Source organism: Solanum stenotomum, chromosome 11, assembly GCF_019186545.1.
Source record: "Solanum stenotomum isolate F172 chromosome 11, ASM1918654v1, whole genome shotgun sequence".
NCBI classification, from domain to species: domain Eukaryota; kingdom Viridiplantae; phylum Streptophyta; class Magnoliopsida; order Solanales; family Solanaceae; genus Solanum; species Solanum stenotomum.
In genome coordinates, this window is record NC_064292.1 from 20,114,091 (window position 1) to 20,141,772 (window position 27,682).

Here is a 27,682-nt window from a genome sequence, read left to right on the forward strand (position 1 = left end):
CAGTTTAATTCTCACACACTCAGTTTATGGAGAGTAGATTCCTAAAAGAACTAATGAATTCAAGCTCTAACGAAACTTCATACTAGCAACTCAACGAGTAAACATAGAAACTAACTTGACAGATACCAAGATGAAGATTTAAATGATCACATATTTTCAAAAACCGAAAAATAAATGAATAAAATAACGACGAATACTGACCTTGTGTAGAGCAGCAAACTAGAACTTCAAAGCCAAGAGATTTAAACTTCGAACTTTCTCAAACTCTAATTAAAAAAAAAATAAAAAAATAGAAGGACCAGAAAAAGAAGAGAATTTTTGAACTCTAAAAAAACTTGAAGTGTCTTGCAATATTTGCTCTTTTGGATAGTTCTTTGAATTTCCTGGATGATTGTTAGATTGCTCTTGGATTCATTTTTTCTCCATCGTTGTTCGAGAACCCAAGGGGTCCTTTATAGGCAATTTTGGTGAGGCTTCCATTCTCATACCATAAGACTAAGGGTGAGACGAATCAAAATCTAATGGTTCTTCGTGTCCTTCACTTTTCAGGCGGAGTAATGGCAGTGGAGAGGCTTTTGAGGTCTACCATGGTTTAGAAAAGATGATGGAAGAGATGTAAAGTTGACATGAGAAGGATATGATTGATGGACGGCGTGGGGAGATATATTGAGGACCATCGGAAATTGCCATTTTCCGGTGGTCTGTAGGCGAAAACGCTGGTAGAGGAGTGAGAGATCGATGGGAGAGGAGAGGAAAAGAGTTTGATGGGAAAGGGACGATTTTTGGGAAGAGTAAATGTATGGGGAAGGAGAAAGTTATGGGAAAAGTTTGTCTGATGGGAATTGTACTTATTTTGGGAAAAGATGCAAACAATTTGGGATTTAATTTGGGTCGTCCGATCGTTTGATCGGACGGTTAATAAAAATTAAGGTGTTTTTAAAATAATAGTAATAATAATAATATCTATCTATATATACATATATATATATATATATATATATATATATATATATATATATTAAATAATGATAAAATCTTAATTAACTAGGACCATTAGATTTAATCGTAGGGTCAAATTTTTAGCTAAAGAAGCACAATCCATGTGCTCGACTACATGGCATACACGGATTGGCCAGTTTAAGAAGACTTGGATTGCCAAAATTGCTCAAATAAAAATCATTTAAATTTTAACTACTTCTTTATTAAATAGTCATAATTTATTAAATTAAAATTAATTATTTTACAAGACTAGCTTATTTGATAAAATTAGTCACTCTTAAAATTAAATTAAGATAAATTAGTAACTCATTAATTAATTAAGCTTTCTAATTTTGAACAATGTACGAAAAATATCTATTGCGACAAAGGAATTATATTTGAACAAAAAAATAGATTCAATTCTTAAGAGCAACATTTATTTTTATTTTTTTTAAAAATGAGAAAGGAAGTAGTAAGATATATATATATAATATATTTAATCTTTATAAGAAATAACATTTATGAAATAAATTTATCAAGTCAAATAAATAATTAAAAATCTTTTTGTATTCCTATAAACATTTCATAACATATATATATTATTATTATTATTATTATTATTATTATTATAATTATAATTATTATTATAGTTAAATGTGGAGAGCCAAAATTGGGTGTCAACAGACCACATTTGCACTTCATAATTGAATTTGAACACGTACCGCTCCTTGTGGGTTCGATCCCAACTCTTCGTTGGGTTTTATACTAGTTAACGATTGTTTACACCTAGAATTGGATGAGGTGTACTTGAAACGTTAATCACTCTGCAAGCTGCAATATGTATTCGATTCCAATTAGGATTCTTGGAGGCTACTCAACCCAAACTATAATTTATGCTTATATAAAGGGTACTATATTTCTTTGAAAAGGCATCTTGAATGTTCCGCAAATTCATGAAATATTTATATTGTCTTTCTCAAATAAATTTTGAATATCCCACAAATTCATGGAATATTCATAAAGAGATCAAAATCCAAATCATTCTAGTTCAAGAAATACATCACTGACGGTCCTCGAATCATGGATAAATCTTATAAGAGAAGAATCAAGGGAGGAACAGATTTTTACCCTCAATGTTTATCAATAAAATTATATTTCTTCTTATTTTATTTGTGATTGCATTTTATTTTCTGTCACTTTAAAATTTGTTGCAAACAAGAATATTTGTACAACTAAATTCAATGACCATTTGAGGAATAGTGAAGGGAATTAATTTGGGCATATTGATGTCATTCTCATGTCATGCTTAGGAATTCATAATAAAATGCATCAAGGGGTCATTTGTATATTAAGGGGTTGTTTGGTACAAAAATTAATAACACGTGAATTAATAATATATGGATTAGTAATGTAGAGTTTATTTTTTATCAAGTATTTGGTCCACTGCTTTCCACCCGATCTTGTGTTTGGTTTAAAATTCTAAAAAAATCTTATTTCCAATAATTATATCCTTGAATTATTATGAGGTTTTTTAAATTTATATGATTAGATCAAGGTATATAACTACCAGACAATATTATTTTTTTGTGGCCTTCTAACTAGCTAGAAGAAGAACGATTTTGTCTTCATGTTTGTTATTTTTTTTCACTTGAATTATTTGAGAGAAAATAATTGTCATCTTAATGAATTAAGGGAAAAAGGACAAATATACCCCTGAATTATCATAAATGGTATGTCAATACCCTCCGTTATACTTTAAGGTCGTATATACCCTTACTGTCATTCTTTTGGGTTGTGTATATCGTTGAAGTTAACGGACGAACACGTAGCTTCATCTAAATGATTTGCCCGATTTTATTTATTTATTACCCAAAAATTAAAAATTCACCCGACCCACAAAAAAAATGAATGGTGCCAAAATTCACTCTTAAAATCATCCTTCTATTCTTCTCAACCCACCATGACCATGGAATCAAGAACCCATCTTTCAAGAAAGAAGATGACTTGTTCACTAAAACTACTCTCTTCTTCACTTTCACTTCAAACTTTGTATCTTCCCCATCCCATCCAGCTTTAACATGTAACATTCCTTTCAAGTTCTGTCAATTTGGTGTCTTTCGAATTTTTTAAATCGATAGACTTTATGCTTGCTAACCAAAAAAAAAACCTTCATCTTCATTTAGCATAGTAGGAATCTAGGTTATTGGGTGTTTTGTACATTATCTATTTCAAGAATATTTTCAATCCCTTTCAATAATAACAAATCAATTTGAGTTTGAAATTTTTTAGTTGATTGTAGACCCACTTTAAGGCTTGAAGCTTTGTCCATCAATGGTGGTAGTATCTCAACCCCTTTCAATAATAACAAATCGATTTGAGCTTGAATTTTTTTATTAGATTGTAGACCCACTTTAAAGCTTGACGTTTTGTCCATTAATGATGGTAGTATTTTCTCAACTCCTTTTAATACCAATAAATCAATTTGAGTTTGAAATTTTCGATTCAATTGTAGACCCATTTTTAAGCTTGAAGCTTTGTCCATCAATAGTGATATTGTTTCCTACCCCTTTCAACAATAATAAATTGATTTGAACAAAAAAAATGAATTTGATTTCTAGATTTTGATTGAAATAATATGCTTCTGGGTTTTTGTTTGTGAGATTTGGAGAATGGTGCCAATGAAAATGAATTGAAGAACATTTTTCCTTTTATTTGATATTTAGTGGAGATGAACAACTATGCTTTTTATTTTTAATTTTAAATGTCAAGGTATTTTAATTTAGGTCATGGGTGGGTAAGTTATGAAAAATGGGTGGATTTTCATTTTTTTGGATAAATAAAAAATATAAAATCAGGTAAATCATTTAGATGATGTCATGTGTCCATTCGTTAGTCCTAAGGGTATAGACGATACAAAATATTGACGGTAAGGGTATATACAACCTTAAAGTATAATAGAGGGCATTGACATACCATTTATGATAGTTCGAGGGTATATATGTCATTTTCCCCATGAATTAATCATTCACAAAAGGTTAATTTACAATTTAAAAATTAGAAAAAGGATCTGAAAAATACTCCAACTTTGGCCGAAATTGCTATTACGATACCAAACTTTGTGAAGGACCTTTTACCCCCCTGCACTATTTAATAGTGTATTTTAAAGGTGTATATGTGCCCACGTAGACATATTACTATTTAAAACGATGCAATATTTATGATGTCCATGTAGACACATATATACCTTCAAAATACACTATCAAATAGTGCAGGGGGGAAAAGTCATTTCCAAAGTTTGGTATCGTAACAACAATTTCGACCAGAGTTGGAGTATTTTTCAGACTCTTTTCCCTTAAAAAATAGACATCTACTTTCGAAAGCGAAAAGACAATAAATAGTAGTAAAATTGAATAAATCATCTACTTTTACACACTTTTAAAATTACAAATCTTATAGTTTTAATATGTATGCAATTTTATAAAATCTTCAAATACAAATAATCATAAAATCATATATATCAACAAATAGTACATTCAATTAAGATCACAAACGTGGTCATATATTTGTCTTTTCAACCAGTGAATATTAAATAACTCACATTTCAAATATTGTATTAATTTGTATTGAATCTATTTAGCAACAAACAATTCTCTCTAAATAACAAAATTTATAAGTTAATTTATTTAAATTAATTTACTAGTATAAATATAAGACATAAAATCAAGAAAATAAATAAAATAACTAAATTATATGCATTACTAATACCACCAAATGAAAGGTATTAAATATACATAATATATTATATGTATGGTGTAAACTAATACATGTATTAATTATACATAAATTCAAAATTTCTACAAAATATTATACTAAATAATAGTATCATACAAAATTCATGAACTTTACGAAATGACTCATAATTTTTTTTTTGGAGTAGGTGAGTACACGTGACGAGCAGAGAGAAAGGTTCATTGATTACCCACCGCAATTTGACACACACTATACTCCATTTACACACACAAAAAAAAAAATACTCTATTCACACCCATTGTCGATATTAGTTTGAAGAGTAGTGCATTTAGCACAATGATGCACATTTCCACTTGTGACAGAATAATGCAATGAATATATAATGGGCCTGCTCTGTAAAGTTCTTGTGACCACACATCAATACAATTTATTTATTTGGAAGAAGAAAAAAAAACTTAGAATGGTTTTGTGACCAAGAAATTGGAAGTTGTCATTTTTAGAAAGTAAGATATTTTTTAATAAAATATTTTTTTTAAAATATAGTAACTCTTTAGTAGTTTTTTTATTATGTCTAAGTAAACTTAGAAGAACATTAATAATGTCACTTATTTTAAAATAAAAGCAACAATTATTTAGAGGGGGGAGGAAATAATAGTTCTATTTATTAGGTTGTTGTTTTTGGGAGGCATGTGAAGAAAGCAGGGAGTTGGGAGAAACAAAGCTATTCATACTGTTCCTCTTGTGACTTTGCTTCCTAGTTGGTATTACATTTATTTATTAATTACTCTTTTTTGTGTGTATATATATATGTTGTCAAGTGTTTTTTTTTTTATTATTTATGTAAAGAAGATATGAAGAGAATGAGGGGTCAGGCCATGTTTTCCCTCTCTTTCTTATATTGGATGCTCTCTGTTTCTCCTTATGGTAATTATTTCTATTAATTAATTAATTAATTTCTTATATAATTTTGAATTTGAATTTGAATTTGAATAAAGAGTAGTTTTAGTGGCTTAATATTGTTGTTATTACTGCAGATGGGCCACTCTATGATTCTTCAGCTTTCTCTGAGGTAATTACATACCTCCTGCATTTTCTTCTCATATTTATTTCCTTTCTTCACTTTTATTCATTTATTTATTTATTTTTAAATAACACATAGTTTTTTTGTTTTCATGTTTTATGCTTATCATTAATTATTTTTCAAGATTTAATACTAACCATCAATTATAATAAAAATAAGAGAATAATAATTTATTAAAATAAATAAAACATTTCTTTTGATACAAAAACCATGTATTCGAAGTTGTGCTATTTTATTACATATATCCATTTTTCTTTTTTCCACATAGTAAATTATTTTTGTTCTAAAATATTGGGTTTATTTATCTCATTAGAAAATTACTCATTTTCAAAAATAGTAAAATGTATTTTATTAACTTATTCTTGGTAAATATCTTTAAGAAAATGTAACTTTTTAGTGGTTTTTCAATGATGTAAAACTCTCTTTATTTAATAAAGGGTTAAATTGAAAAATATCATTAAAACATCACTTTCCATCCTTAGTATGCATCTGAGCACATATATCTTCTTCTTTTTTATAAAAAAAAACAAGTTTGTAATCATAAAATCAAATGTTCCGTGATTATATATTTGTATGTATACGCTTCTTTGTCGATATACATTTGAAGCTATGAAGAACGAAAATTTTTAGAATGGTTGAGGCCCAATCAACAATAGTTGTGTGAGGCTCCATTCTTCTTTTGACACTTAAATAGTGGGCCCTTTTCTTACTTTTTACATGTTATCCACCACTTCTCTTCTACTCACTCCTCTCTTCTTTTTTTTCTTTTTTTTTTACTCCTAATAAATATTTATTTTTTAAATGCATAATTAAATAATTATTATATCTGATAAAAAAATATAGTTGAACATATTTTCTGTTAAATTATTTAAAAACTTTTAGAATTATTAATTTTAAAAATAAACTTACTGCTCAATATTTTTTAATAACAACCGACGAATTTATAAACGATTTAAAAAAATTATGTAGGGTAAAGCAAATCATTGAGTGAAATTTAAGTCTTTTGAATTAAAACTTTCAATACTTAATTTATTCTTCAAGAATCAATTGGTTTCGACAATGTTTAAATTAACTACTCATTATATATTATTATTATTATTATTATTATTATTATACGTTTTCTATATATCAAGAGGTCTTCACATTCACTTACAAATTTATTTCTTTAGCGTTTTTCCATTAAGTATTTTAAAAGATTGTAACTAAAAAAATTTAAAAAAAGTAACTGATAATCTATGTTAAGATAATGACTGCACATATATGAACTAAAGTCTAAGACAAAACAACAAGAGCTATCAAATAATAAATTTGAATAAATTTAGTTTTTGAAAAATGCTACTCCCTTCGTTTCACAAAGAATGACCTCCTTTCCTTTTTAGTCAGTTTCAGAAAAATGACCTCTTTCCTTTTTTGGTAACATTTTACTTTTTACTTTCCACGTGGCATGTTTAAGACCACAAGATTAAGGGCAATTTTGTACATTTGACATAACTTTAATTTAGGATCACAAGATTCAAAAGTCTTCTTTAATTTCTTAAACTTCGTGTCAAGTCAAACCATACCAATCTTTTTGAAACGGAGGGAGTAATAATTAAGAAACTGGATTTTGTTTTAGTTAATTTTATACTATTAACAATGTTGAATAATAAGATTATTTTTAATATTCAGTCATGAGAACGTTTTCATTTGACAAAAAAAATTTGTTAGTATTTTTATTAATTATATCAATTGTTTACTTTTATAGTTGGGAGTTAGATATTTATTAGGACTCATGAGTACTTTTATAGTTGGGAGTTAGATATTTATTAGGACTCATGAGTAAAAAGAATTAAAAAAAATGAAAGAAAAGAAGAGTGAGTGGAAGAAGAATAGTAAAAAAGTAAAAAAATGGATCTACTATCCAAGTGTCAAAAAGAGAATGGAGCCTCACACAACTATCGTTGGTTGGGCCCCTACCATTGTAAAATTTTTCATGAAGAACTCCTACGTAAAGTGTAATTTTCAAATTAGGTAGTGGGTGCTCTTTGTGGGCTGACCCAACCCTCTTAGAAGAGAGGGCATAAAATTACTTCTCTATGAGAAGTTAGAAAAGTAGTATAGGGTTGTTGGTAGCTGATTAGAGTTATGTAGGTATTGTAAAATTTAGTTATGCGGAAGTTTATATATTATTTTATGCCGAAATTAGTTTCATAAATTACTTATACATGTATTCGTTACTTCACCCTTTAGCATATATAAAATAATATATAGATTTTCTCATAACTTATATTGTTGTGATGAAAACCCAAAAATAAAGAACACAAAGTTTAATCGTGGAAAAATCCTTCAAATTGAAGGTAACAACCGCAGGATCGACAAGATCTAAATTGCTTTACTATAACAATAAGAGGGTTACAAATATTCTCCTAAATGGCAACACAACAATTCCAAATACGAAGAAACAATAGCTACACCTACACAAGTAAATAGAAAGAAAACCACTAAAACCCATCTATTTTTCAGGACCTAAAACTGGATCTTGCTAATCTTCGAATCTGATCTCCACCGTTCAAATCCAACACCAAGATGTTAGAAACACTCAGTTAAAATTTCAACCCGATGCAACGATTATTGAATCGGACAACGTGATCTGAAGGTTGCTTGACGGAGAAAAACCTCTCTTGTTGAAAGATCTCTCAAAAACATTTCTTATATCCTAATGTTTTTCAAAGACAATACTAATGAGCAAATGAATAATTCTCTCAAAAGGCTTGTCGTTAGGGTCGTAGGGATAGGACTAGTAAAGTAAAGCCTTACCTTAGTCTTGCAAGTCTTTTCGTGTGCATGTATGTTTTCTTGTTCTCAGATGCTACATAAATTAACTGCTCTTTAACACATTCCTTAACTGAATAACTTATCTTAGTCCACCTTTTAGGTTCTTACGCCTTATCCGCCTCATTGAGGCAATTACCAGTCAACATTAGTTGGAATGTGATCTTTGACTTCTTATCCGGATCTATCTACACTCTCATCTCGTCTAAAGCGCTAACTATCTGAAGGAAGGGTACGAAGTTGATCCTCGCACCTAACTCTAAGCGCTAGTTGATCTTATTTATAGAGTGCTGTTTTTTCTGTATAAAGCTAAAATCATTTTCAAATAGGACTACAATTTCATTCCCTTTCTTAATATGATTGGGAACTTAAAAAAGAGAATTATTCCAATCATTTTCAAATAGGATTAGGTCATGGGCATTTGGCTGGAACATGGACATAACCTAACAAACTCCCCCTCTAGCCAAGGGGCTAAATTGACTTCAAGTTGAGGAACTCTTGAATAATTCTCGTAAAGTGACTTCATCTCATCTTTCATGGCTTCAACCAACTTATCTCTATGAGTATCATGCTTGACTTCGTCATAACCTTTAGGTTCTTCCATGTCAGTCAAAAGGATATTCTCATTAGGAGAATAGCGTGTTGAGATTTGCTTCTCCCTAGTAGATCTTCTACAAGAGGTTTCTGGAGCATATGAAGTATTCATCTGAACATGGGCTGGTTGATGATCAACCATAACATCATCAATGGGAGAATCTATATGTTCTACACCCGATGATCATTATCTCCATTATTATCTTGGGTTTCTTCATGTGCAAAAAATGTATCAATAATAGTGATTGGATCAACATTAACTAAGCTCTCATTAGTTTGAGAATTTGGTTTCTCGATCTTGTTAATATCTTCACTAGTTTAATCTCCAAAGAACACAACATCACGACTTCTGATAAGCTTCTTGTCAACTGGATCATAAAAGGTATCCAAACTCATCTTGATCATAACCAATGAAGATGCACTACTTAGTTCTAACATTCAATTTCAACCTCTCATATTTTGTAACATGCACACAAGATTTACACCCAGACATTTTCAAGTGATCATAGGAAACATCCTTAGCAAATCAAACTCTGTTTGCAACATCACCATCCAAAGCAACAAAGACAAATTGATAACATAAACAACAATTTTAAGTGCTTCAGCCCAAAAGGAATTTAGGAGTTTAGCCTCTGGAAACATACATCTAACTCTCTCAACTAGAGTGGTATTCACCCTTTCTGTCAAGCCATTCAATTAAGGAGTATTTGGCGGAGTCTTCTAATGACGAATTTTTTGTGATTTGTAGTAATTATCAAAGGAATCAATATGCTCATTGTCATTGTCAGTCCAAATATATTTTAAGTTTTTTTTCCATTTGTCTTTCAGATAAGGCTTGGAACTCCTTAAACACACCAAGTACTTGATATTTGTATTTTAAAGGATATTCTCAAAGTTTGTGAGAATGATCATCAATGAAAGTTGCAAAGTGAAGTGCAACACCTCTTGACTTCACTTTAAAAGGACCACACAAATCAAAGTGTACTAGCTCCAGTAGTTCGGATTTTCTTGAAAGAGGATGATGATAACACTCAAATTACCCTCAAAACAAGTTAAAAGGATAAGCGATTGTTGTTAATAAAATTATCCAACTAAGAGTCGGAGTTGAATCCCACAAGGAATAATTTGTCAGTAATTGAAAATACAAAGAATAAATAGGTACAAGCTTGAACCTATAAGAATGCACGATTATCAATATCAAGAGTGATTACCCAACTAAGAGTCGAAGTTGAATCCCACAAGGAACAATTTGCCGATAATTGAAAAGACAAAGAATGAATAGATACAAGCTTGAACCTAGACTTAAGATTATATATGATTATCAATATCAAGAGTGATTTTGGTAACCAAATGATGGCTTTGAGCAAACACAATATCGAGCAAGGGATATATGAGTATTGAGAAATTTGAAATTCAATGAACACTCAATGATCCAATTCAATTCAACCGTGCTAAATCAATCATAGATAGGCTAGATCATCATTAGTCAACACTAATCTATTTTTGGTCTTAAAGTGTTATATCAAGAAATCTCTTTTTGGTCTCAATCGTGTTCAACAACAAAGTAATCCAAGACCTAAATCTAAACGTCTATTTCTAGCAAGTTTAGCATTCAACAAAGTAGACCTAAATTATCTCCTTCCGGTCACAAATTTAGGACTCAAAGTCAAATATGATTAATAATTCTCCATTTCACGAATTCTCTTTCGAGCAATCCACAAAGATCAGAAGCTAGATTTGAGTGTACACTCTTAAATCATTAATTCAAGCATGAAAACTAGATTAAACTCTTTTCATTAAATTAAGCATGGAATCAAGGAATCACAAAAGCAATAGGTTAAGCATATTTTTAATCTCACGATCACCAATACTTGAAGAATTATGACTCAACTCATAGAAAGAATCATATTCCAATAAATTATCACACAAAAATCAATTCGGCACTAGAATAAGAGAAGAATCATCTAACACATTTACAATCCTCCTTGCACAAACATCACGTTGTTGCGGAACCCAAATATATAAAGAGTGATGAAATCACAACTGTTATATCTAAAGACAGATAATAAATAGTAAATGAGACAACAATAAAAAGAACACCGAGAATTTACAAAGTTCGACAAAATTTTCTTTTTTTTGCCTAATCCTCGGACACAACCAACCAATATTTATTTTAATCCAAAAGAATACAAGTGAAATGCTATAAAAGAGGAAGAAAATCAAATATCTTAGAAGATAAAAAGGTGCGCAAGTGAAGGTGTATTACAAATGAATCAAGAGCTACCTATTTATAGAAATAAATTCCTCCTCCTGAATGACATCACTATATGTCAAAATGTCAAGGTTTTAGGCCTGAGAGAAAGGGAACAAATTGCCGGTCAAGATAAAGATTTTAGGTCTCTGATAAAAGAAGATATGGAATTCAACCACGGACGGACAATTGATAACAACAATTGAAAGCTAACATATGTTGAATCTTTTTCCAAGTCAAACGAGTAAGTGACGATTTGGAAGATGACTACTTTAAAACACTCTGTTTCTGTTTGCCGTGTATAATAAGACTAGTTTTACTTTAAATGAGCCGGACAGATCCATGTAATTTTTACAAGTCAGAGCAACACTATATTTCATGATTTCTATATTCTTTCGAGATTGGTAAGGCTAATTTTTATTTAGGATATCAATGAATAAATCACAATACGTGATGAAAGTCCAGTATTTAATTTTAAGATTGGTAAGGCTCTCTCTGTGACGCATCTCATCAACAAGTGAGAATCCGCAATCAACAATTTCATGCTCAATTTTAAAAAGGAGTGAATTGCTCTTATTGCACTTAGCAATTGCGGTTAATGACATATTATAAAGAAAAATATCATCACCCTCAAAATTAATGAAGTCATCAACATAAGAATTAAGAGTATAGTTCATTACTTCTAAAATGACCTTAGGTGTTTTAGGAATATTGTCCCATAGAAACGCTCCATTCCATTTGGGCATCCCTCTATGCACACCGGGTGTAAAGTTTCTGCGATTTGTGGGATCATGTAAGCCCGGTGCCATTCAGGGGATCCTCTTCAAACTAGCGTTCAAACTTGCTGATGTGTCTGTCTCTTCTTTCTTCTAACATGACTTTAGGCCACGAATTCCTGCCTTTACCAACAGAAGTTCTGATTGGCATGACGTTATGATGGAACTGGCAGGTAATGAATATGTAATGATCCTAGCCGCTCTTGCTGATGATTCTTCAAAGATGGCTTACCTCCGAAGATTTCGTTCAGCTCATTCTTTAGTATTATTCTAATACCACGTGTTTTCATCTTGCGTGGCTATGTGTTCACAGTAATTTACCCCCATACATAGTTACGTATAAATTTTAATTTCGTGTGTTTAGTGCAGTGGTTTGAAGATGATGTGTGAACTAATCAATAGCATAAATACTGTGAATAACAATGAGGTTGGGCAAGAGACAGTGAAAATTTCATTAGAATTACTGGCATTGTAGATGACAGCTTCTTCCATTTCAGACTTCACGTAGTCATCTCCATCTTCTAGTTCTGGAGGAGAAAACTACACAAGTTCGATGACCATTTGAGGAACTAACTCTATATATGACTGTGATGGCTATTACAGAGACATAAGAGATGTATTTTTAAAGGATCCTCAGACCAGCAATTGCAGTATAGTGCATTTTTCACAAATTTGAGAATGTTTTACCATTATTTTAATGTATAATTTGCTGTGTAGTGCAAACAATACCCAGAAAATCCACTTTATGGTGGGGGAATTCTAAAGGATAAGATGCCGGAGTTTCAATTGTTTACGAGGGAAGATGGAATAACAGTCAATTTGCCTATTTTCAAACTACAAGATATCACCCCTGGCACCATTTATTCTTTTTCCAGTTGAGTACATGTTTTCTCTCCAGTTTTATCCCAAATTATGATAAAATGATTTATCAGGGTAGAAAGTTAATATTTTTATTTTTTTGACAGCTTGGATTAAGATAAAAAATGCAGATTCTGTTGTCATAACAGCAAGCGTGGGTGACAAAGATTCAGACGAATTATGTGTAGGCACTGTAGATGCTAAGGCAGGATGTTGGTCTTTCCTCAAGGGTGGATTTGTAGCGTCTTCACTTAATATATCTTCCATATACTTAAAGGTGTGTGTATATTTGTTGCCTTGCTCATAATGTGTTAGTATCTACATGCATATCAAGTATTTCTTTCATCTTGCAGAATTCAGATGAACAAGACTTAGAAATTGAGATTGCTAGTGCTTCATTGCAGCCTTTCACTGAGCAGCAATGGTTGTTGAATCAACAAACAAAAATTAATATGGTAAATGTGTTGATTAGTGCTTTCTAATTTCATTTGATTGAAAAAATGAATAGAAGTTTGGTTCAGGCAAGGAAGCGCGCTGTTACTATCCACATCTCAAATAAACAAGGAGTTAGACTTGAAAATGCATCACTAACAGTAGAACAAGTTTCCAAAGATTTCCTCCTTGGATCTGCTATTGCATATACCTTTATTGGTAATACCCCCTATCAGGTTTGTCCATCATACTGCAGTAGCGACATATATAGTCACACAGTTTAGTTTTTTTATTTATTTTCTTTCCAGAAAGTGAGGTTTGTTCCTTTTTCAGGACTGGTTTCTCGAGCGATTCAATGCTGCAGTTTTTGAAGATGAAATCAAGTGGTATACGACAGAGCCCAAACAGGGGCAGCTTAACTATACTTTAGCAGATGAGTTGCTAGAATTTGTTAGGAGAAACCAGATCACAGTTAGAGGTCACAATATTTTCTGGGAGGACCCTAAATATACACCAGTCTGGGTTCAAAATCTTACAGATTCTGAGCTGAAATCAGCTGTAAACTCCAGGATTCAGAGTCTTATGTCCAAATACAAAGATGAATTTGTTCACTGGGATGTTAACAATGAACTACTTCACTTTAATTTCTACGAGCAAAGGCTGGGACCAAATGCCACACTTGAATTTTACAGGACAGTACACCAACAAGACCCTTTGGCAACCTTGTTCCTCAATGAATTCAATGTGGTGGAAACTTGTGATTCTACATCCACTGTTGATAAATATATCGCAAAGATTAGGGAGCTCAAAGAAGATGGCATGTCAATGAATGGAATTGGCCTTGAGGGTCATTTTGGAGCTCCTAACCCCCCTCGAATAAGAGCTACTCTTGACAAATTAGCAACGTTGGGGCTTCCCATTTGGCTCACAGAAGTCGATATCAGTGATTCATTTAGCAAGGAAACACAGGGCATTTACTTGGAACAAGTATTAAGGGAGGGCTTCTCACATGCAGCAGTGGATGGGATAATGCTGTGGAGTGCCATTAGGAGAAACAAATGTTACAGAATGTGCCTTACAGATCCAGACTTAAATAACCTACCAACTGGTAATGTAGTGGACAAGCTTCTCAAGGAATGGGACACTGGAGTTCTCAAGGGCCAAACAGATGACCATGGCTCTTACAGCTTCTATGGTTTCCTTGGTGAATACAAACTTACTGCTAGTTATGGGGGTAAAGTTGTCGATGCAGCATTCTCCCTTAGCCCCAGTCATGAGACTAAGCATTTTAGTGTTCAACTATGACTCATTGACTCGTTCAGATGTATGCATTTTCTTTTTCTCGTCTCAAATTCAGAGAAGAAAGAACACAAAAAATGTATCAGACAGCAAGCCTAACTAAGAAAATCTTGTTATCATCAAGTAATTACTATAATGCATCAGCTTTGCCCTTTTAGCTGGACAACAATAAAAATATATTTTCGCTCAAAGTCTCTTGATTTCGATTTGGCATAATTAAGTTTGAGATGGGGAACATTAGTTGAACTGATAAATACTATATATTAAGAAGTAAGTATATATCCCTAGATATACCAAGTTTTGGTGATGAAGGGATATATTTACAATTACAATTAAATAAACCGTTAACGTTTGGAACTATCAAAGTATGCTAAAGGTCCAACAATAGCAGCATTAATGTACGTAGCAGGCTCTGAATGACTATAATCAGTACGTTCATCTGGGAAGAAATCATTTTGATTTGGACCTCCGATAATGGCTCCAACTAATATGTTAGGGTTAGGATTTGCTGTATAGTAGAATGGTTGAAATCCAGCTTCACAACCAAATGATTGTGGATGCATTGCCAAAGAAGGTAAAGATGATCCTCTATGGTGAATTCTTCGCGGGTAGTTTCTCCCATACCCAACCATGTAAGACATTTTCATTGGATTATTTCCCAATATATAGTCCACCTAAAATCAAACAGTAACAAAATTAAAGAATGACCTCATTTAATTAATTTATAAAAAGGATTTGATTTTTACCTGTCTTTTTGCAACGCTTCTAACTGTCTTTTCTGTAACGAGGAGACTTCCACAGTTGAAAGTATGCTTTTTAGTTGCCATGTATTTAGCATAAGTGGTGAGCAGAGAAGTAATGGATGTCACATATTGAAGGTTTTCTTCAGGTAGCTTGTAAAGTAAGCCCCCTGTACGTACGTAATAATATATTAGTCGCAATTAATTAAAACCAACAACAAGTAGTCCAGCTCCAGCCTCACCTTTTGTATATTGGGTACTTGTATAAGGTGAGTTGGGTAGTACTTTACATACAAAATCTTCCGCATGTTGTTTGAATGAATCAAATCTATTGTCATTTCCAACCACGCTTCTCTGCATTATATCTTATTATTAGAGACAATTTAATACTAGTAGTCTAATAAAATTTAGGGAAAAACGACAAATATACCCCTGAATTATCGTAAATGATATGCAGATACTCTTCGTTATACTTTTGGACATTACTGCCCCTGCCGTCTAAAACTAGAGCATATATACCCTTTATATGAACGGACATACACGTGTCATAATCTTATTCATAGATCCGACATTTATTAAATATCGGATCGACGGATAAGATTGCGCCACGTGTCCCTATTTAGTCTTCCGTTAGAGTGAAGGACATATACGCTCTACTTTTTTGACGGCAGGGGCACTAATATTTCAAAAATATGATAGAGGATATCTACATACCATTTACGATAGTTCAGGTATATTTGTCCTTTCTCCCAAAAAAGAATAATGTCATTACCCTTGACATAAGAACATGAGCACCAGCATACTTGTTGTCCCAGCTGAATAAATCTGGTACATCATTGGCTCCCAATGTATTTATCAAGTTTAAGTAAGAAATGTCATTTGTTGCTCTCAATAGCCATGCTGCTCCCCAATATAGCTCATCCTTATAACCAGAGTATGAGCAATAAAATGGGCAAGCTGCAGAGCCTAGTGAATCACTATAAGACCCTCTGTATTGAACTGCAAACCTAAACACTTTAACTGCATTCCCCAATAACTTTTTCGAGTAAACTGGATCAACAGACCGGAAAACTAATGAGGCAGCAGCTAAAGCAGCAGCCATTTCTCCAGCAACATCAGAACCAGGATTGCTGGGAGACACATAATAGACGCTACGGACAGTGTCCATATCTTCAGGCCTTTCCCAGCACTTATGATCAGCATTTGGATCACCAACACCAACGAATAACTTGTTTGGAGCAGCATTTGCACATTTTAGAAAGTAATCAGTGGCCCAACGGATGGCAGCCCGTGCATTCTGTAATTGGGAGCCCATTCTCTTCCCATACTCAAGTGTGTTCCAAGAGAGCATTGTGGTAGTATATGCCATTGGGAAATTGAACTTGACATTATCACCAGCATCATAATACCCTCCACTTAAGTCCACCTGCACAAAATCATATATTCACATCTATCACATATTATCTTTGGGAACTAATAATGAAAAAAAAAAGAAAAAAAAAGAGTAAAAAAGTTACTTTAGCTAGTGAACCATCTTGAAGTCCAGAATTACCCCTCCAAGAGAGTCGTTGGTTGGGGGGGAGTTTGCCAGATCTTTGTCCTTCAAAGAACAAAATGGACTTTTCAAGAGCATCTCTATAGTCTAATTGGGCAGTACCCAAAGAGAAGAAGAGAATGAGGCAAGCACAAACTTTCATTCTATACATTTGGGCTTGGCTTGTTTAGAGTTAGTAAAGGAATATATAGGCCGAATCCCTCAATCACAACAACGCAAATTATGGCTTTTTACCAATCAACTGTCTTTTTCTTTATTCAAAAATTGCTTCAGTATACATATATATAGAAAGACGCGAAAAGGTAATCCATGTCACAAGGAAGCGCCTCCTAATCTCTTATAACTAAACTAGTTTAGGTTGACCAGCAATTCACAAAAACTAAAAAAAAAAAATAAATCAAAGTATGTCTCAACTTTCTCTTTCACTACACTAATCTCAATATAAACACAATACAATACTCTATTCATCTTTTTCACTCTATATTTTCTTGTACATTTCTTGTTCTCAAAACCAAAATAAGACCATCACTATTTATAGATGATGAATTCTTCTTTGCAATGGATTGGAAGATAATTGATTGTAAATTGGCTAAATGGATAGCCCAAATGTTACATAAGTTACAAGAATAAAGAGGTAGAATAATGAGTTACATGAAGAGTTGATGGTTACAAGAGTTACAACAACTAATGACCACATTCTTACATAATTGATGAGGGTAATGAGGTACAAATGTGATGTCCACCAATGAGCATAACATGATACATAATGTGACATATAATATATTTTTATTAAGAGGAAAAACGATATACGTGTCAGCGCCACAATTAATCTTGAAATTTTAGTATTTAAAAAATCAAAATTTAAAAAAGAATATGTTTTTTTTTAAAAAAAAAACATGTCAGCAATTAAGAAATAACCGATTTTAGATTCTTTAATATTTGATTTTACAATTAAATAACAAATAAAAAGTTTTAGAAAAAATGAAAACATTTTTTATCCATTATTACACGTTGCTAGAAGTTTTAAAAGATAAACGAAAATAATTTTAAAACATTTTTAAAAAATAGGGTGTGTGATTCCTTTTTTTAGGGGAAGTTATCACATTTTTAAATTTTTAATTCTTTTTAAAGTCTTTTATAGAATTATTTAAATTTACATTTTGAATCAAGAAGTTAATTAGTTTTAAAAAATAAAGATCTAAAATATAACTTTTCGAAATAAGCGTTTTTTTTTTTATTATTATTTTAAAATGGGAAGTTATCACATTTTTAAAGTCTTTTATAGAATTATTTAAAAAATTTAATTGAGAAGTTAATTAGTTTTAAAAAATAAATATCTAAAATATATTGAAAATAAACATTTTTATTATATTATAATTTTTAAACAGTTCCAAAAATAGGGTGTGCGATTTCTTTTTTTTTTTTTTGTGGGAAGTTATCACATTTTTAATTCTTTTTAAAGTCTTTTATAGAATTATTAAAATTTTTAATTGAGAAGTTAATTAGTTTTAAAAAATAATTATCTAAAATATAACTTTTTAAAATAAACGTTTTCATTATTATTATAATAATTATAATTATTATTACTAATAATAATAATAATAATAATATATATTTGTATATAATAAAAGAGAATAAGAAATATGAAGTTTTAGAAAAAACCAAAACATATTATATCCACTATTACGCGTTCCTAAAGAAGTTTTTAAAACTAAACGAAATAATTTTATAACAGTTCTAAAAAATAGGGAGTGTGATTTTTTTTTGTGGGAAGTTATCACATTTTTAATTTTTTTTAAAATCTTTTATAGAATTATTTAAATTTTGAATTCAGGATCTGAAACCGTAAATAACTATTTTATATTTAACTTTTTAATTATCTTATCCTTCTTCAAACTAATCATTCATTGAATTTCAGTGACACCAAAGGCATATAAGAGCAAGCAGAAAAGAAGCCTGCGGATGAGAATTAGGAGACCACCTTAGCCAAGAAAGCTTCATTAGAGGATAAATTGAAGGTCGAAATAGAAGTGAAAGTTGTGCTTCTTAAGAGTGAGAGCGACACGTTGAAGTGAAACTTGATTCTTCCCAAATACTACAACAAACTACACTTTTAATCATAAAATATTATTAAAAATATCTCTACTCATACTTTGGGACAAATTTAAAATCATAATTTAGTATTAAGTAAGATATTAATACGTTCACATACAAAAAGATAAACCTTATGAAATTTCTTAGTGCAAAAAATGTTCAAAAGAATACAAAATGATTTGTAAATGTTTTTACTTTGAATTCAAGAAAAAAAAACAATAAAGAGTGTCAATAACAATAATAATAAACTAATAGTATTATTAAAATTAAATAATATTTTCAGGTGAAAAATATATGTTTATTTGTATTATATAAAAAGAAGATCAACGAATAAGAATATTAAGGCAAATGATAAGTTAATTAATATTTAGTTGATAATGTTATAATATTAAGTAGTTAATAATATAGTAATAAACAAAAGCAAAGTATATTGTACGAATTATTAAATGATCATGTGATTCGTTCTTTAACTTCATGGAGATTTAATTATGTTGTGTTTAAGAAATAGATGACACAAGAAGTTTTAGTACAAGTATAAGATCATATGATATATTAAAATAAGTCATATTATATATATATATATATATATATATATATGAATGAATGACTAATAATCTTTATATTATCCACGCAACGCGCGGGAACGTATAGTATATATATATATATATATAAAATCACGTCTACTTCTATTTGGAACTCATCTTATTTTAATACTGTTAAGTAATGAAAGATACAAACATGCTTATGTAAATTGGTGAAGAGATTGACGTATTGGAAGAATGAAAAATATAACCATGGTTAAGTGTAATGATTTTTTTTTTTGGGGGGGGGAGCGGGGGATATTTTTAGTGGGAAATTAGGCAGTATTGGAGTCAATTAACAATGAAGTCATAATTGACTTCTTACCTGAATTGTGCCAAATTATGCCAAAATAGTTTCTACTATAACTAGTTACGAAAACCTTGTGTTGTGCGTGATCTAATATTTATTCATAAATTTATTTTTAAATAGAATAAATTAAATGATATGAAATTGTTTTATTAAGTGAAAAATAATACTTGATAAATATTATTAATGTTTATAAATTTAAATAGTAGTGATTAAATAATTTAAATTTTTTATTCTCAAGTAAATTATATTCCCTCCGCTTTAAAAAGAATGACCTAATTTGTCTTGGAACGAAGTTTAAGAAAAGAAAAAAGACTTCTTAATCTTGTGGTTCTAAATTAAAGTTATGTCAAATGTACAAAAATGTCCTTTAAACTTGTTGTCTTAAGCATGTCACGTGGAAAGTTGAAGTTAAAATGTTGCCAAAAAAGGAAAAGGGTTATTTTTTTTAAACAGACTAAAAAGGAAATTGGGTCATTCATTTTGAAACAGAAGGAGTAATATATATATATATATATATATATATTTGTGTGGTAGTAAATCATCTTTTTTTTTGCATGTAAAGGTCCATTGAGATGTCCATAATTAAAATATTTTCATCATCGATCATTGATTTTTAATGATATTCAAAACATATAAATAAAGATAGCTAAGTGGGGTCCCAAAATTTCAAAAAAATATACACTAATTAAATTAAAGTAGAAAAAGAAAATATTTTTTAAAGTGTTTTTTCGAAAATGTGGTTGCTGAAGAAGACACGTTGATGAGGATGTGCCTGCTTCATCTTGTAACTCTCTCTTATATAATAAGAGAATGTGCTACTCTTTATGTTTCAATTTATGTGACACAAATGAAATTCGGAAAGTTATAATTTTAATGATTTTTAAATTGTTAATAATTGTGATTTATATTACTTTTTACGTAATTTTCAAATAATAAATATTATTCCCTTTATCTCAATTTATGTGGCACATATAGAATTTCAAGAGTCAATCATTTTTTAAAATATTTCAAGTTGTTAATTATTGAGATTCATAGTATATTTTACGTCATTTTCAAATGATACATGGTACTTCTATATAATTTCAAAAGTCAATTGATTTTTTATGTCTTTTCTAAATCTGTTAAGTTGTTAATTGTCACAATTAATAGTATTGTTTAGGTAATTTTCAAACATATAAAAAACTGCAAAAATAATAAGATAAACAATTAAAACGATGAAATCACATAAAAATTGCCAACATGCCTTTAGAATAATCAAAAGCAGGCATGTTGAGCTGCTACCTGCTTTGGCATCAAACTCCTATTATAAGAGAATAACTCAAATATTTTAAGTTATTAATTATTGTGATTTATAATAATCTTTACGTAATTTTTAAATATATTAAATAACTAAAAAAAATAAGACAAACAATTAAAACAGGAAATCACATAAAAATGACCAAAATGTCCTTAGATGCTAAAGCATGCATGTTGATCTGCTGCTTGCTTTGGCATCAAACTCACTCTTATAAATAGACGAGTTCATGCTAGCACGAGTTCAATATATGTTGCTTTCGGAGAGTTATCTAAATTTTATATGGTTTTAAAATATTGTAAATTATTAATTATTGTGAACTATAATAGTAACTCTTACGTAATTTTTAAATAATAAATACTACTCCCTCCGTTCCTTTTTATATGTCATCTCTTTCTATAAATAGTTGGTCTATAGTACTTGTCATTTCATAAAATCAATGCATAAATTTTCATATTGTTCCTTTTTTATCCTTGTGAGTTATTAGCCTTGAAAATATACATTTGACCAATTTAGAAAAGCAAAGTAAATGATTCGTGTTCATTGGTTAATTAATTAATCAAAATAATTAATTCATATTCATTAATTGAAAACTTGAGTTCCAAAAAATTTAAATAAGGGTAGAATGGTAAAGATACATCATTTCTTAATGCAAGTGCAAAATAAAAAGGTGACATAAAAAGGGACGAAGGAAGTACTCTTTTTATCTCAATTTATGTGACACAAATACAATTTAAGAGCCAACCATTTTTTTTTATATGTTTTGAATTTGGAGAGTCTTCTAAGTTTTTTATATTTATATAATTTTTAAATATTTTAAGTTGTTAATTAATTTGATTTATATTATTTTATATATATATATATATATATATATATATAATTTTCAAATAATATATATTACTCCTTCCAATTTATGTGGGACAAATAGAATATCAAGAGTCACCAAAATTTTCATATGTTCTTAAAGTATTTTAAGCTGTTAAATATTGAGATTTATAATATTTTTTAAGTAATTTTCAAATAATAAATACTATTTTCTTTGGTCTAATTTATGTGGCACCAATTGAATTTCAAGAGTCAGTCAATTTTTTAATATGCCTTTTAAATATCTTAAGTTCTTAGTTATCATAATTTGTAATTTATTTTACATAATCTTTAAATATATAAACAATCAAGAAAAATAAAATAAAAAAGTTAAAACGAAAAAACCATAAAAATAGGTTAACCTAGGGCTTGAAGCTTGGGTGGGTGGAAAAAGCAAAGGCAACAATAATGAAAGAATATAAAAAGCTATTGCTTGTGTTGAGATTAAACCCGACAAAGGAATCTGAAAAGCCTCCATGTATGCCATGATAAAGGAAGCTTAATTTAAGGGTAGGTCATAATCTCTTTTATTGTTAATTGTTAATTTAGTTAAAGATGGATCAAAACTACTACTCCATCCATTTTATTTTATTTTATTTTATTTAATCCCTCTATTTCATTTTATTTGTCAATTTTATCAAATTAAATACTTTTATTTTTCTTTTTTCCATATATAGTTAGTACTAAATAATTGCATAAAATAATAGTAATCATATTTAAAGTTTTAAAACATCATTAATAAGGTTAATTTAGTAAAGTACATATTTAAATAAAGTTTTGTTAAAAGACGTGTTAGGTCAACATGACTCAAGTACTCATTTCGTTCACTTTTATTTGTCATATTTGGACTTAATACATCATTAAAGAAATAATATTTGATATGACTGTTTTACCATACTATCCTTATTAATTGATGTTTGATACTCAGTATTGAAAAATAATTTAAGAAATAAGTAACTAATGCTAAGAGTAAATATATTTTTTGTATTTTCTGAAAATATTAAAAAGAACAAATAAAAATAAAAATCTTTTTTTTTAAAATAGATAAATGAAAATAAGAAGAAATAAGGAACCACCAAAGTCCAAACTATTTAAAATAGAAGTTTTTTTTTTTTTTTGTAAAAAATAAATGGTAATTAGCATAGGAAAGAATGGCGCAATAGGCGGTAGTAGGCATTGGATGGCGCTAAGATATCGGCGCAAAAGTTAATTAAATGAGATTTGTAATTTACTCCATTTTCTAGGAAAGGGTTACTATTGCTTTTCTTGTGATTTCTTTTTTCCCAATGCTTTTGGACCAAGCCTTTGATTCTTCCATATTTCATATCTTTCTAGGATGGAGTTCTGAGTTTTGACCATTTTGTACAAAACCTTTTTTCTCCCTTTTGTCAAATCGAACGACTTTTGGACAGTTGGATTCTTATCTTATCTCATGGAAAGAAAGAGTTTCTAAAGACTTATCCACATCACATAAGAAAAAACTCAAAATAGTCTCCTAACTTTGAATTAAGATTCAAAGTAATCTTTAAGGTTTTACGTGAAAAATTAATAGTTTCTTATATTTGTAATATTAATATCTTTTTGGTCCTCCTCAAACTTAAGCCTATTTTTTAAAATTGATTTTGTCCACAATTTCATGTATGAAATGTTCAATTGTCTTTTTATATATTTAGTTGAAATCATAACTTCATGTGAGAGAATGTGAGAAATTATTTAAAGTATAATTGATCTAAATTATTTGTCTGTTCATTTCCTCTTTTTATTCTTTTTTTTATCTCTTATTCTTTATTAGGATATCAGAGACTCAAACTTAAAACGAACTTACATGTTCATATTCTTTTGATTTATATTATTATCATGGTGATTGGTAGGGTAGGGTGGGGATAGGAGAAAAGATTATTTTTATTTGTTTATTTTGAATTTTGGATACACACAAAAGAAAAGTGCCATTAAATTATCTTCTATTAAACAAATTATTTCTTAACAAATGTCCTTGTTATTTTCCTCCTTTTTTCTCCATGGTTTTGTCACAAGTTTTAAAATGATGGACAAGATCCAAGGAGAAAAAAAGTTGAAGAGAGAGGAAGTGAAGAGGGCGGGGTGATTTTACTATGTAATTCAAAATTAGGTCAGTCATATGAGCTGATATATTAAGTTATTTCAAATTATTTTAACATATACGGGTCTAAAATACCCTTAAACTGTGGAATTTGATACAATATTACCCTCTCATCCACCTTATAAGTGTGAACCTTTAGAACCAAAGGTATTTTTGAGCCAAAAGGTTGACGTCCGGGATATTTGGAGGCCAAAAAGTAAACGAAGGGTAATTTTTTACCAATTGAAATAGTTGAGGGACATTTTAGGACCTTCTTTGAAAAATAAATATGCATATTGTTGTATACTTGATTGTGTTTTGGATTAAAGATTTGTAATATCACTTTTGAAATGTATTTTTCCAATGTAGTTAAGTAATTATATATTTCTAAAATTTTCTCATGAATATTGTATGACATGCATTTATACATTTATTCCAAATGTTATAGTACACTATTTCTTTTTTAAAAAGTTATGTTAATATTATTAAACCAATAATTTAAGCAAATAATAATAAATGAAATAATTGAAAAAATCACAACTCTTTGGAAAAGTCATAACCTTTTGGAAAAGTTACAACTCTTTGGAAAAGTCATAATCCTTCGAAAAAGTAACACCTTTTTGGAAAAGTCACCATCATTCGAAAAAGTCACAACTCTTTCAAAAAATTAAAAAAAACCACAACCTTTCAAAAAAGTCACAAGTCTTTGAATAATTCATAACTCTTTGATGTGAAAATGTGTATGCTTTTATAATATAAACTAGATATGGGACCCCGTGCCAGCACGGGGCCCAATATATGTTACTGTTTCTGTTTTAATTTATGTGGTACATATGAAATTTGAAGTTAATCAATTTTTTAGTATGTTTTCATATATTTTAAGTTGCTAATTATTTTTATTTAGAGTATGTTTTACGTAAATATATTATAAATCACAATAATTAACAAGTTAATATAAAAAAAACTTATAAAAAATTCATTGACTTTTGAAATTTCATTTGTATCACATAAATCAGGACAAAGCGAGTAATATATATGAAAATTACATAAAACGTACTATAACTCACAATAATTAGCAACTTAAAATATCTATATATCTATATTTCTCCCAATTTATGTGGTATAGATGAAATTTTGAAAGTTAACAAAAACTTTTTATATGTTTTCAAATATTTTAAGCTATTAATTATTATGATTTATAATACTTTTTACATAAAAAATTTATTTATATAAAGTATAAAAGAAAAAAATTAAAAAAAGGAAACATAAATGTCAGCAGGAGTCCAATTTATGTTAATTTCTATGTTTTAATTATTGTAATATCGATTGAACTTAGAGAGCCAACTAAATTTTTTTAAAGGAATTTTTTTTATAAATTTTAAGTTGCTAATTATTATAATTTATAATATTTTTATTAATTTTAAACCAATATATGTTTTTCTCTGTCTCAATTACATGAGACATATGGAATTTGGAGAGTCAACTAAAATTTTAAAATATGTTAAGTTGTTAATTATTATACCTTATAGTACTATTACGTGATTTCAAATAAAATATGTAATTTTTTTATTTCAATTTATATGTCATTGATATAATTACATATATTAAGTAATGAAGAATTAATGTGTAAATTATGTGACACCTATGAATTTTGGAGTGTAAATCAAATTAGTTATATGATTTAAAAAAATTAAAGCGGTTAATTATTACAATTTATAATATTTTTTATATATTTTTTAAATGATATATATATCTTTATGATATTGATATTAGTATTATAATAAATTAAATTTTATTATTTTTAAATTTATGATCTCAATTGTCAGCCTATGTCACATTATAAAATGTTTCAAAGTAGATATCAGATTTACAAAAATGTCGATGCCAGCTAAAGTAATAAAATAACATCTAAGGACATGAACCTATATATGTATATATAAAGCTAAATATAGACAATTTGATGTGTCATCTCTCTATAACCAGTATTTCTATTCATTCTTTTTTCTCCTTTTTTTGACATTTTATCTTTGTTTTGTATTTTTTTATTTGTATTCTAAAAAAAAAGTATTTATGTCATACCCGATTAATTATGCCCTTTATAACATCCATTACACTAATATAGATTTAAGTAAATGAAAATGGAAGATGAAAAGATAAAAACTATTCATTTTTTATAACTGTTTATAATTATTTAGCCTATAAAAAAAAAAAAAATAGTTGAGCATTTGTAACAAATAAGAACAAATTTCGTCACTTTGGCTCTTCTTCTTCTTCTGACGATGATGATCAATATATGGTATCAACTTCTGTCGCTAAGATGTCCATCAAATTTCTAGGTCATGTGACTTTTTTAACAAAAGAGAAAGAGAGAATATCTCATGATTCTTGTGAAGACATTGATGTAAAGAAAGAGATTATGTAACAAAAAATTCTTTTCAAAATAAAAGACTTTTTGAAAAAATGTTTGTTCCTCCTACAAGGAGAGAAAATTCATTGTGGTTGAGAAATTTATAAGAAGGCTGATTAGTGTTTCAAAGGGTAAGAAAAATTATTTGGAGAAAAAATCATTCTTTTTATGGAATTCGTATCAAATTAGGAGGAGAACAAGCAAAAATTTATTTTGTCATTTGAAAAGAGAGAAAATTAGATATTATTTCTTTCAATCTCATTATTCTTCTAATGTCTTTCTTCTTTTATTTTGTCTTGATTTTTTGTATCTTTAATTAATTTTTTTTTCTTATTTATCTTTAATTAAAGTTTATATATATTTTCTTAAAAAACAATTTAAAAAGATGATCATATTTAGTTCCTTTCCTCATCAATGCTATTAATCTCATAATTAGTGTTATTTATATTATTTTCTTAATTACTTTTTTTTTAATTTAATTATTTATTTGAAGAAATTAGTTATTATAACTTTATAAGAATTACACATGTATTTTTACATAATTGATTTGTTATTTTAAAAATTTTTGGATCATTCTTCATCTTAAAGTTTCTATCTATATGTAATAATAAAGCTAAAATAAAAAATGTGTGGTGACACCTTCTTAGCAATAGAAGATACTTATTTATTCTTATCAATGTTTCTGACATTTTTTGTTATTTTTTCCTTAAAGTTTTAGTTTTACTTTTTTAGCATTTTCTAATTTTAAAAGACTGAAAAATTTATATTGAAAATTTACAACATATAAAAAATGATTTGTTTAACTCCTATCATCATCAATATTAATATTAATTTGTTTTACTTCTTTTCTTAATCTTCATTTCATCATTAATGTAATTTATATCATTTTCTTAGATATATATATATATA

General features: G+C 29.0%; 2 protein-coding genes across 2 annotated transcripts; one reads left to right on the forward strand and one right to left on the reverse strand.

Moving 5' to 3' along the window:
• Positions 1-5,438: 5,438 nt before the first annotated feature.
• Positions 5,439-15,005, forward strand: LOC125844585 (endo-1,4-beta-xylanase 5-like). Its single transcript, XM_049523898.1, has 7 exons — positions 5,439-5,652; positions 5,763-5,797; positions 12,959-13,115; positions 13,207-13,376; positions 13,453-13,554; positions 13,621-13,767; positions 13,865-15,005. Exons 1-7 carry the CDS (start codon positions 5,580-5,582, stop codon positions 14,834-14,836), a joined length of 1,656 nt encoding a protein of 551 aa, XP_049379855.1. The 5' UTR covers positions 5,439-5,579; the 3' UTR covers positions 14,837-15,005.
• Positions 15,006-15,017: 12 nt separating this feature from the next.
• Positions 15,018-17,279, reverse strand: LOC125844586 (endoglucanase 3-like). The gene is made up of 5 exons (XM_049523899.1): positions 17,088-17,279; positions 16,343-16,996; positions 15,813-15,924; positions 15,577-15,740; positions 15,018-15,504 (listed from the first exon to the last, which is right to left on the reverse strand). The coding sequence occupies exons 1-5, from the start codon at positions 17,274-17,276 to the stop codon at positions 15,175-15,177; spliced, it is 1,449 nt and encodes a 482-aa protein (XP_049379856.1). The 5' UTR covers positions 17,277-17,279; the 3' UTR covers positions 15,018-15,174.
• Between the last annotated feature and the right edge of the window lie 10,403 nt (positions 17,280-27,682).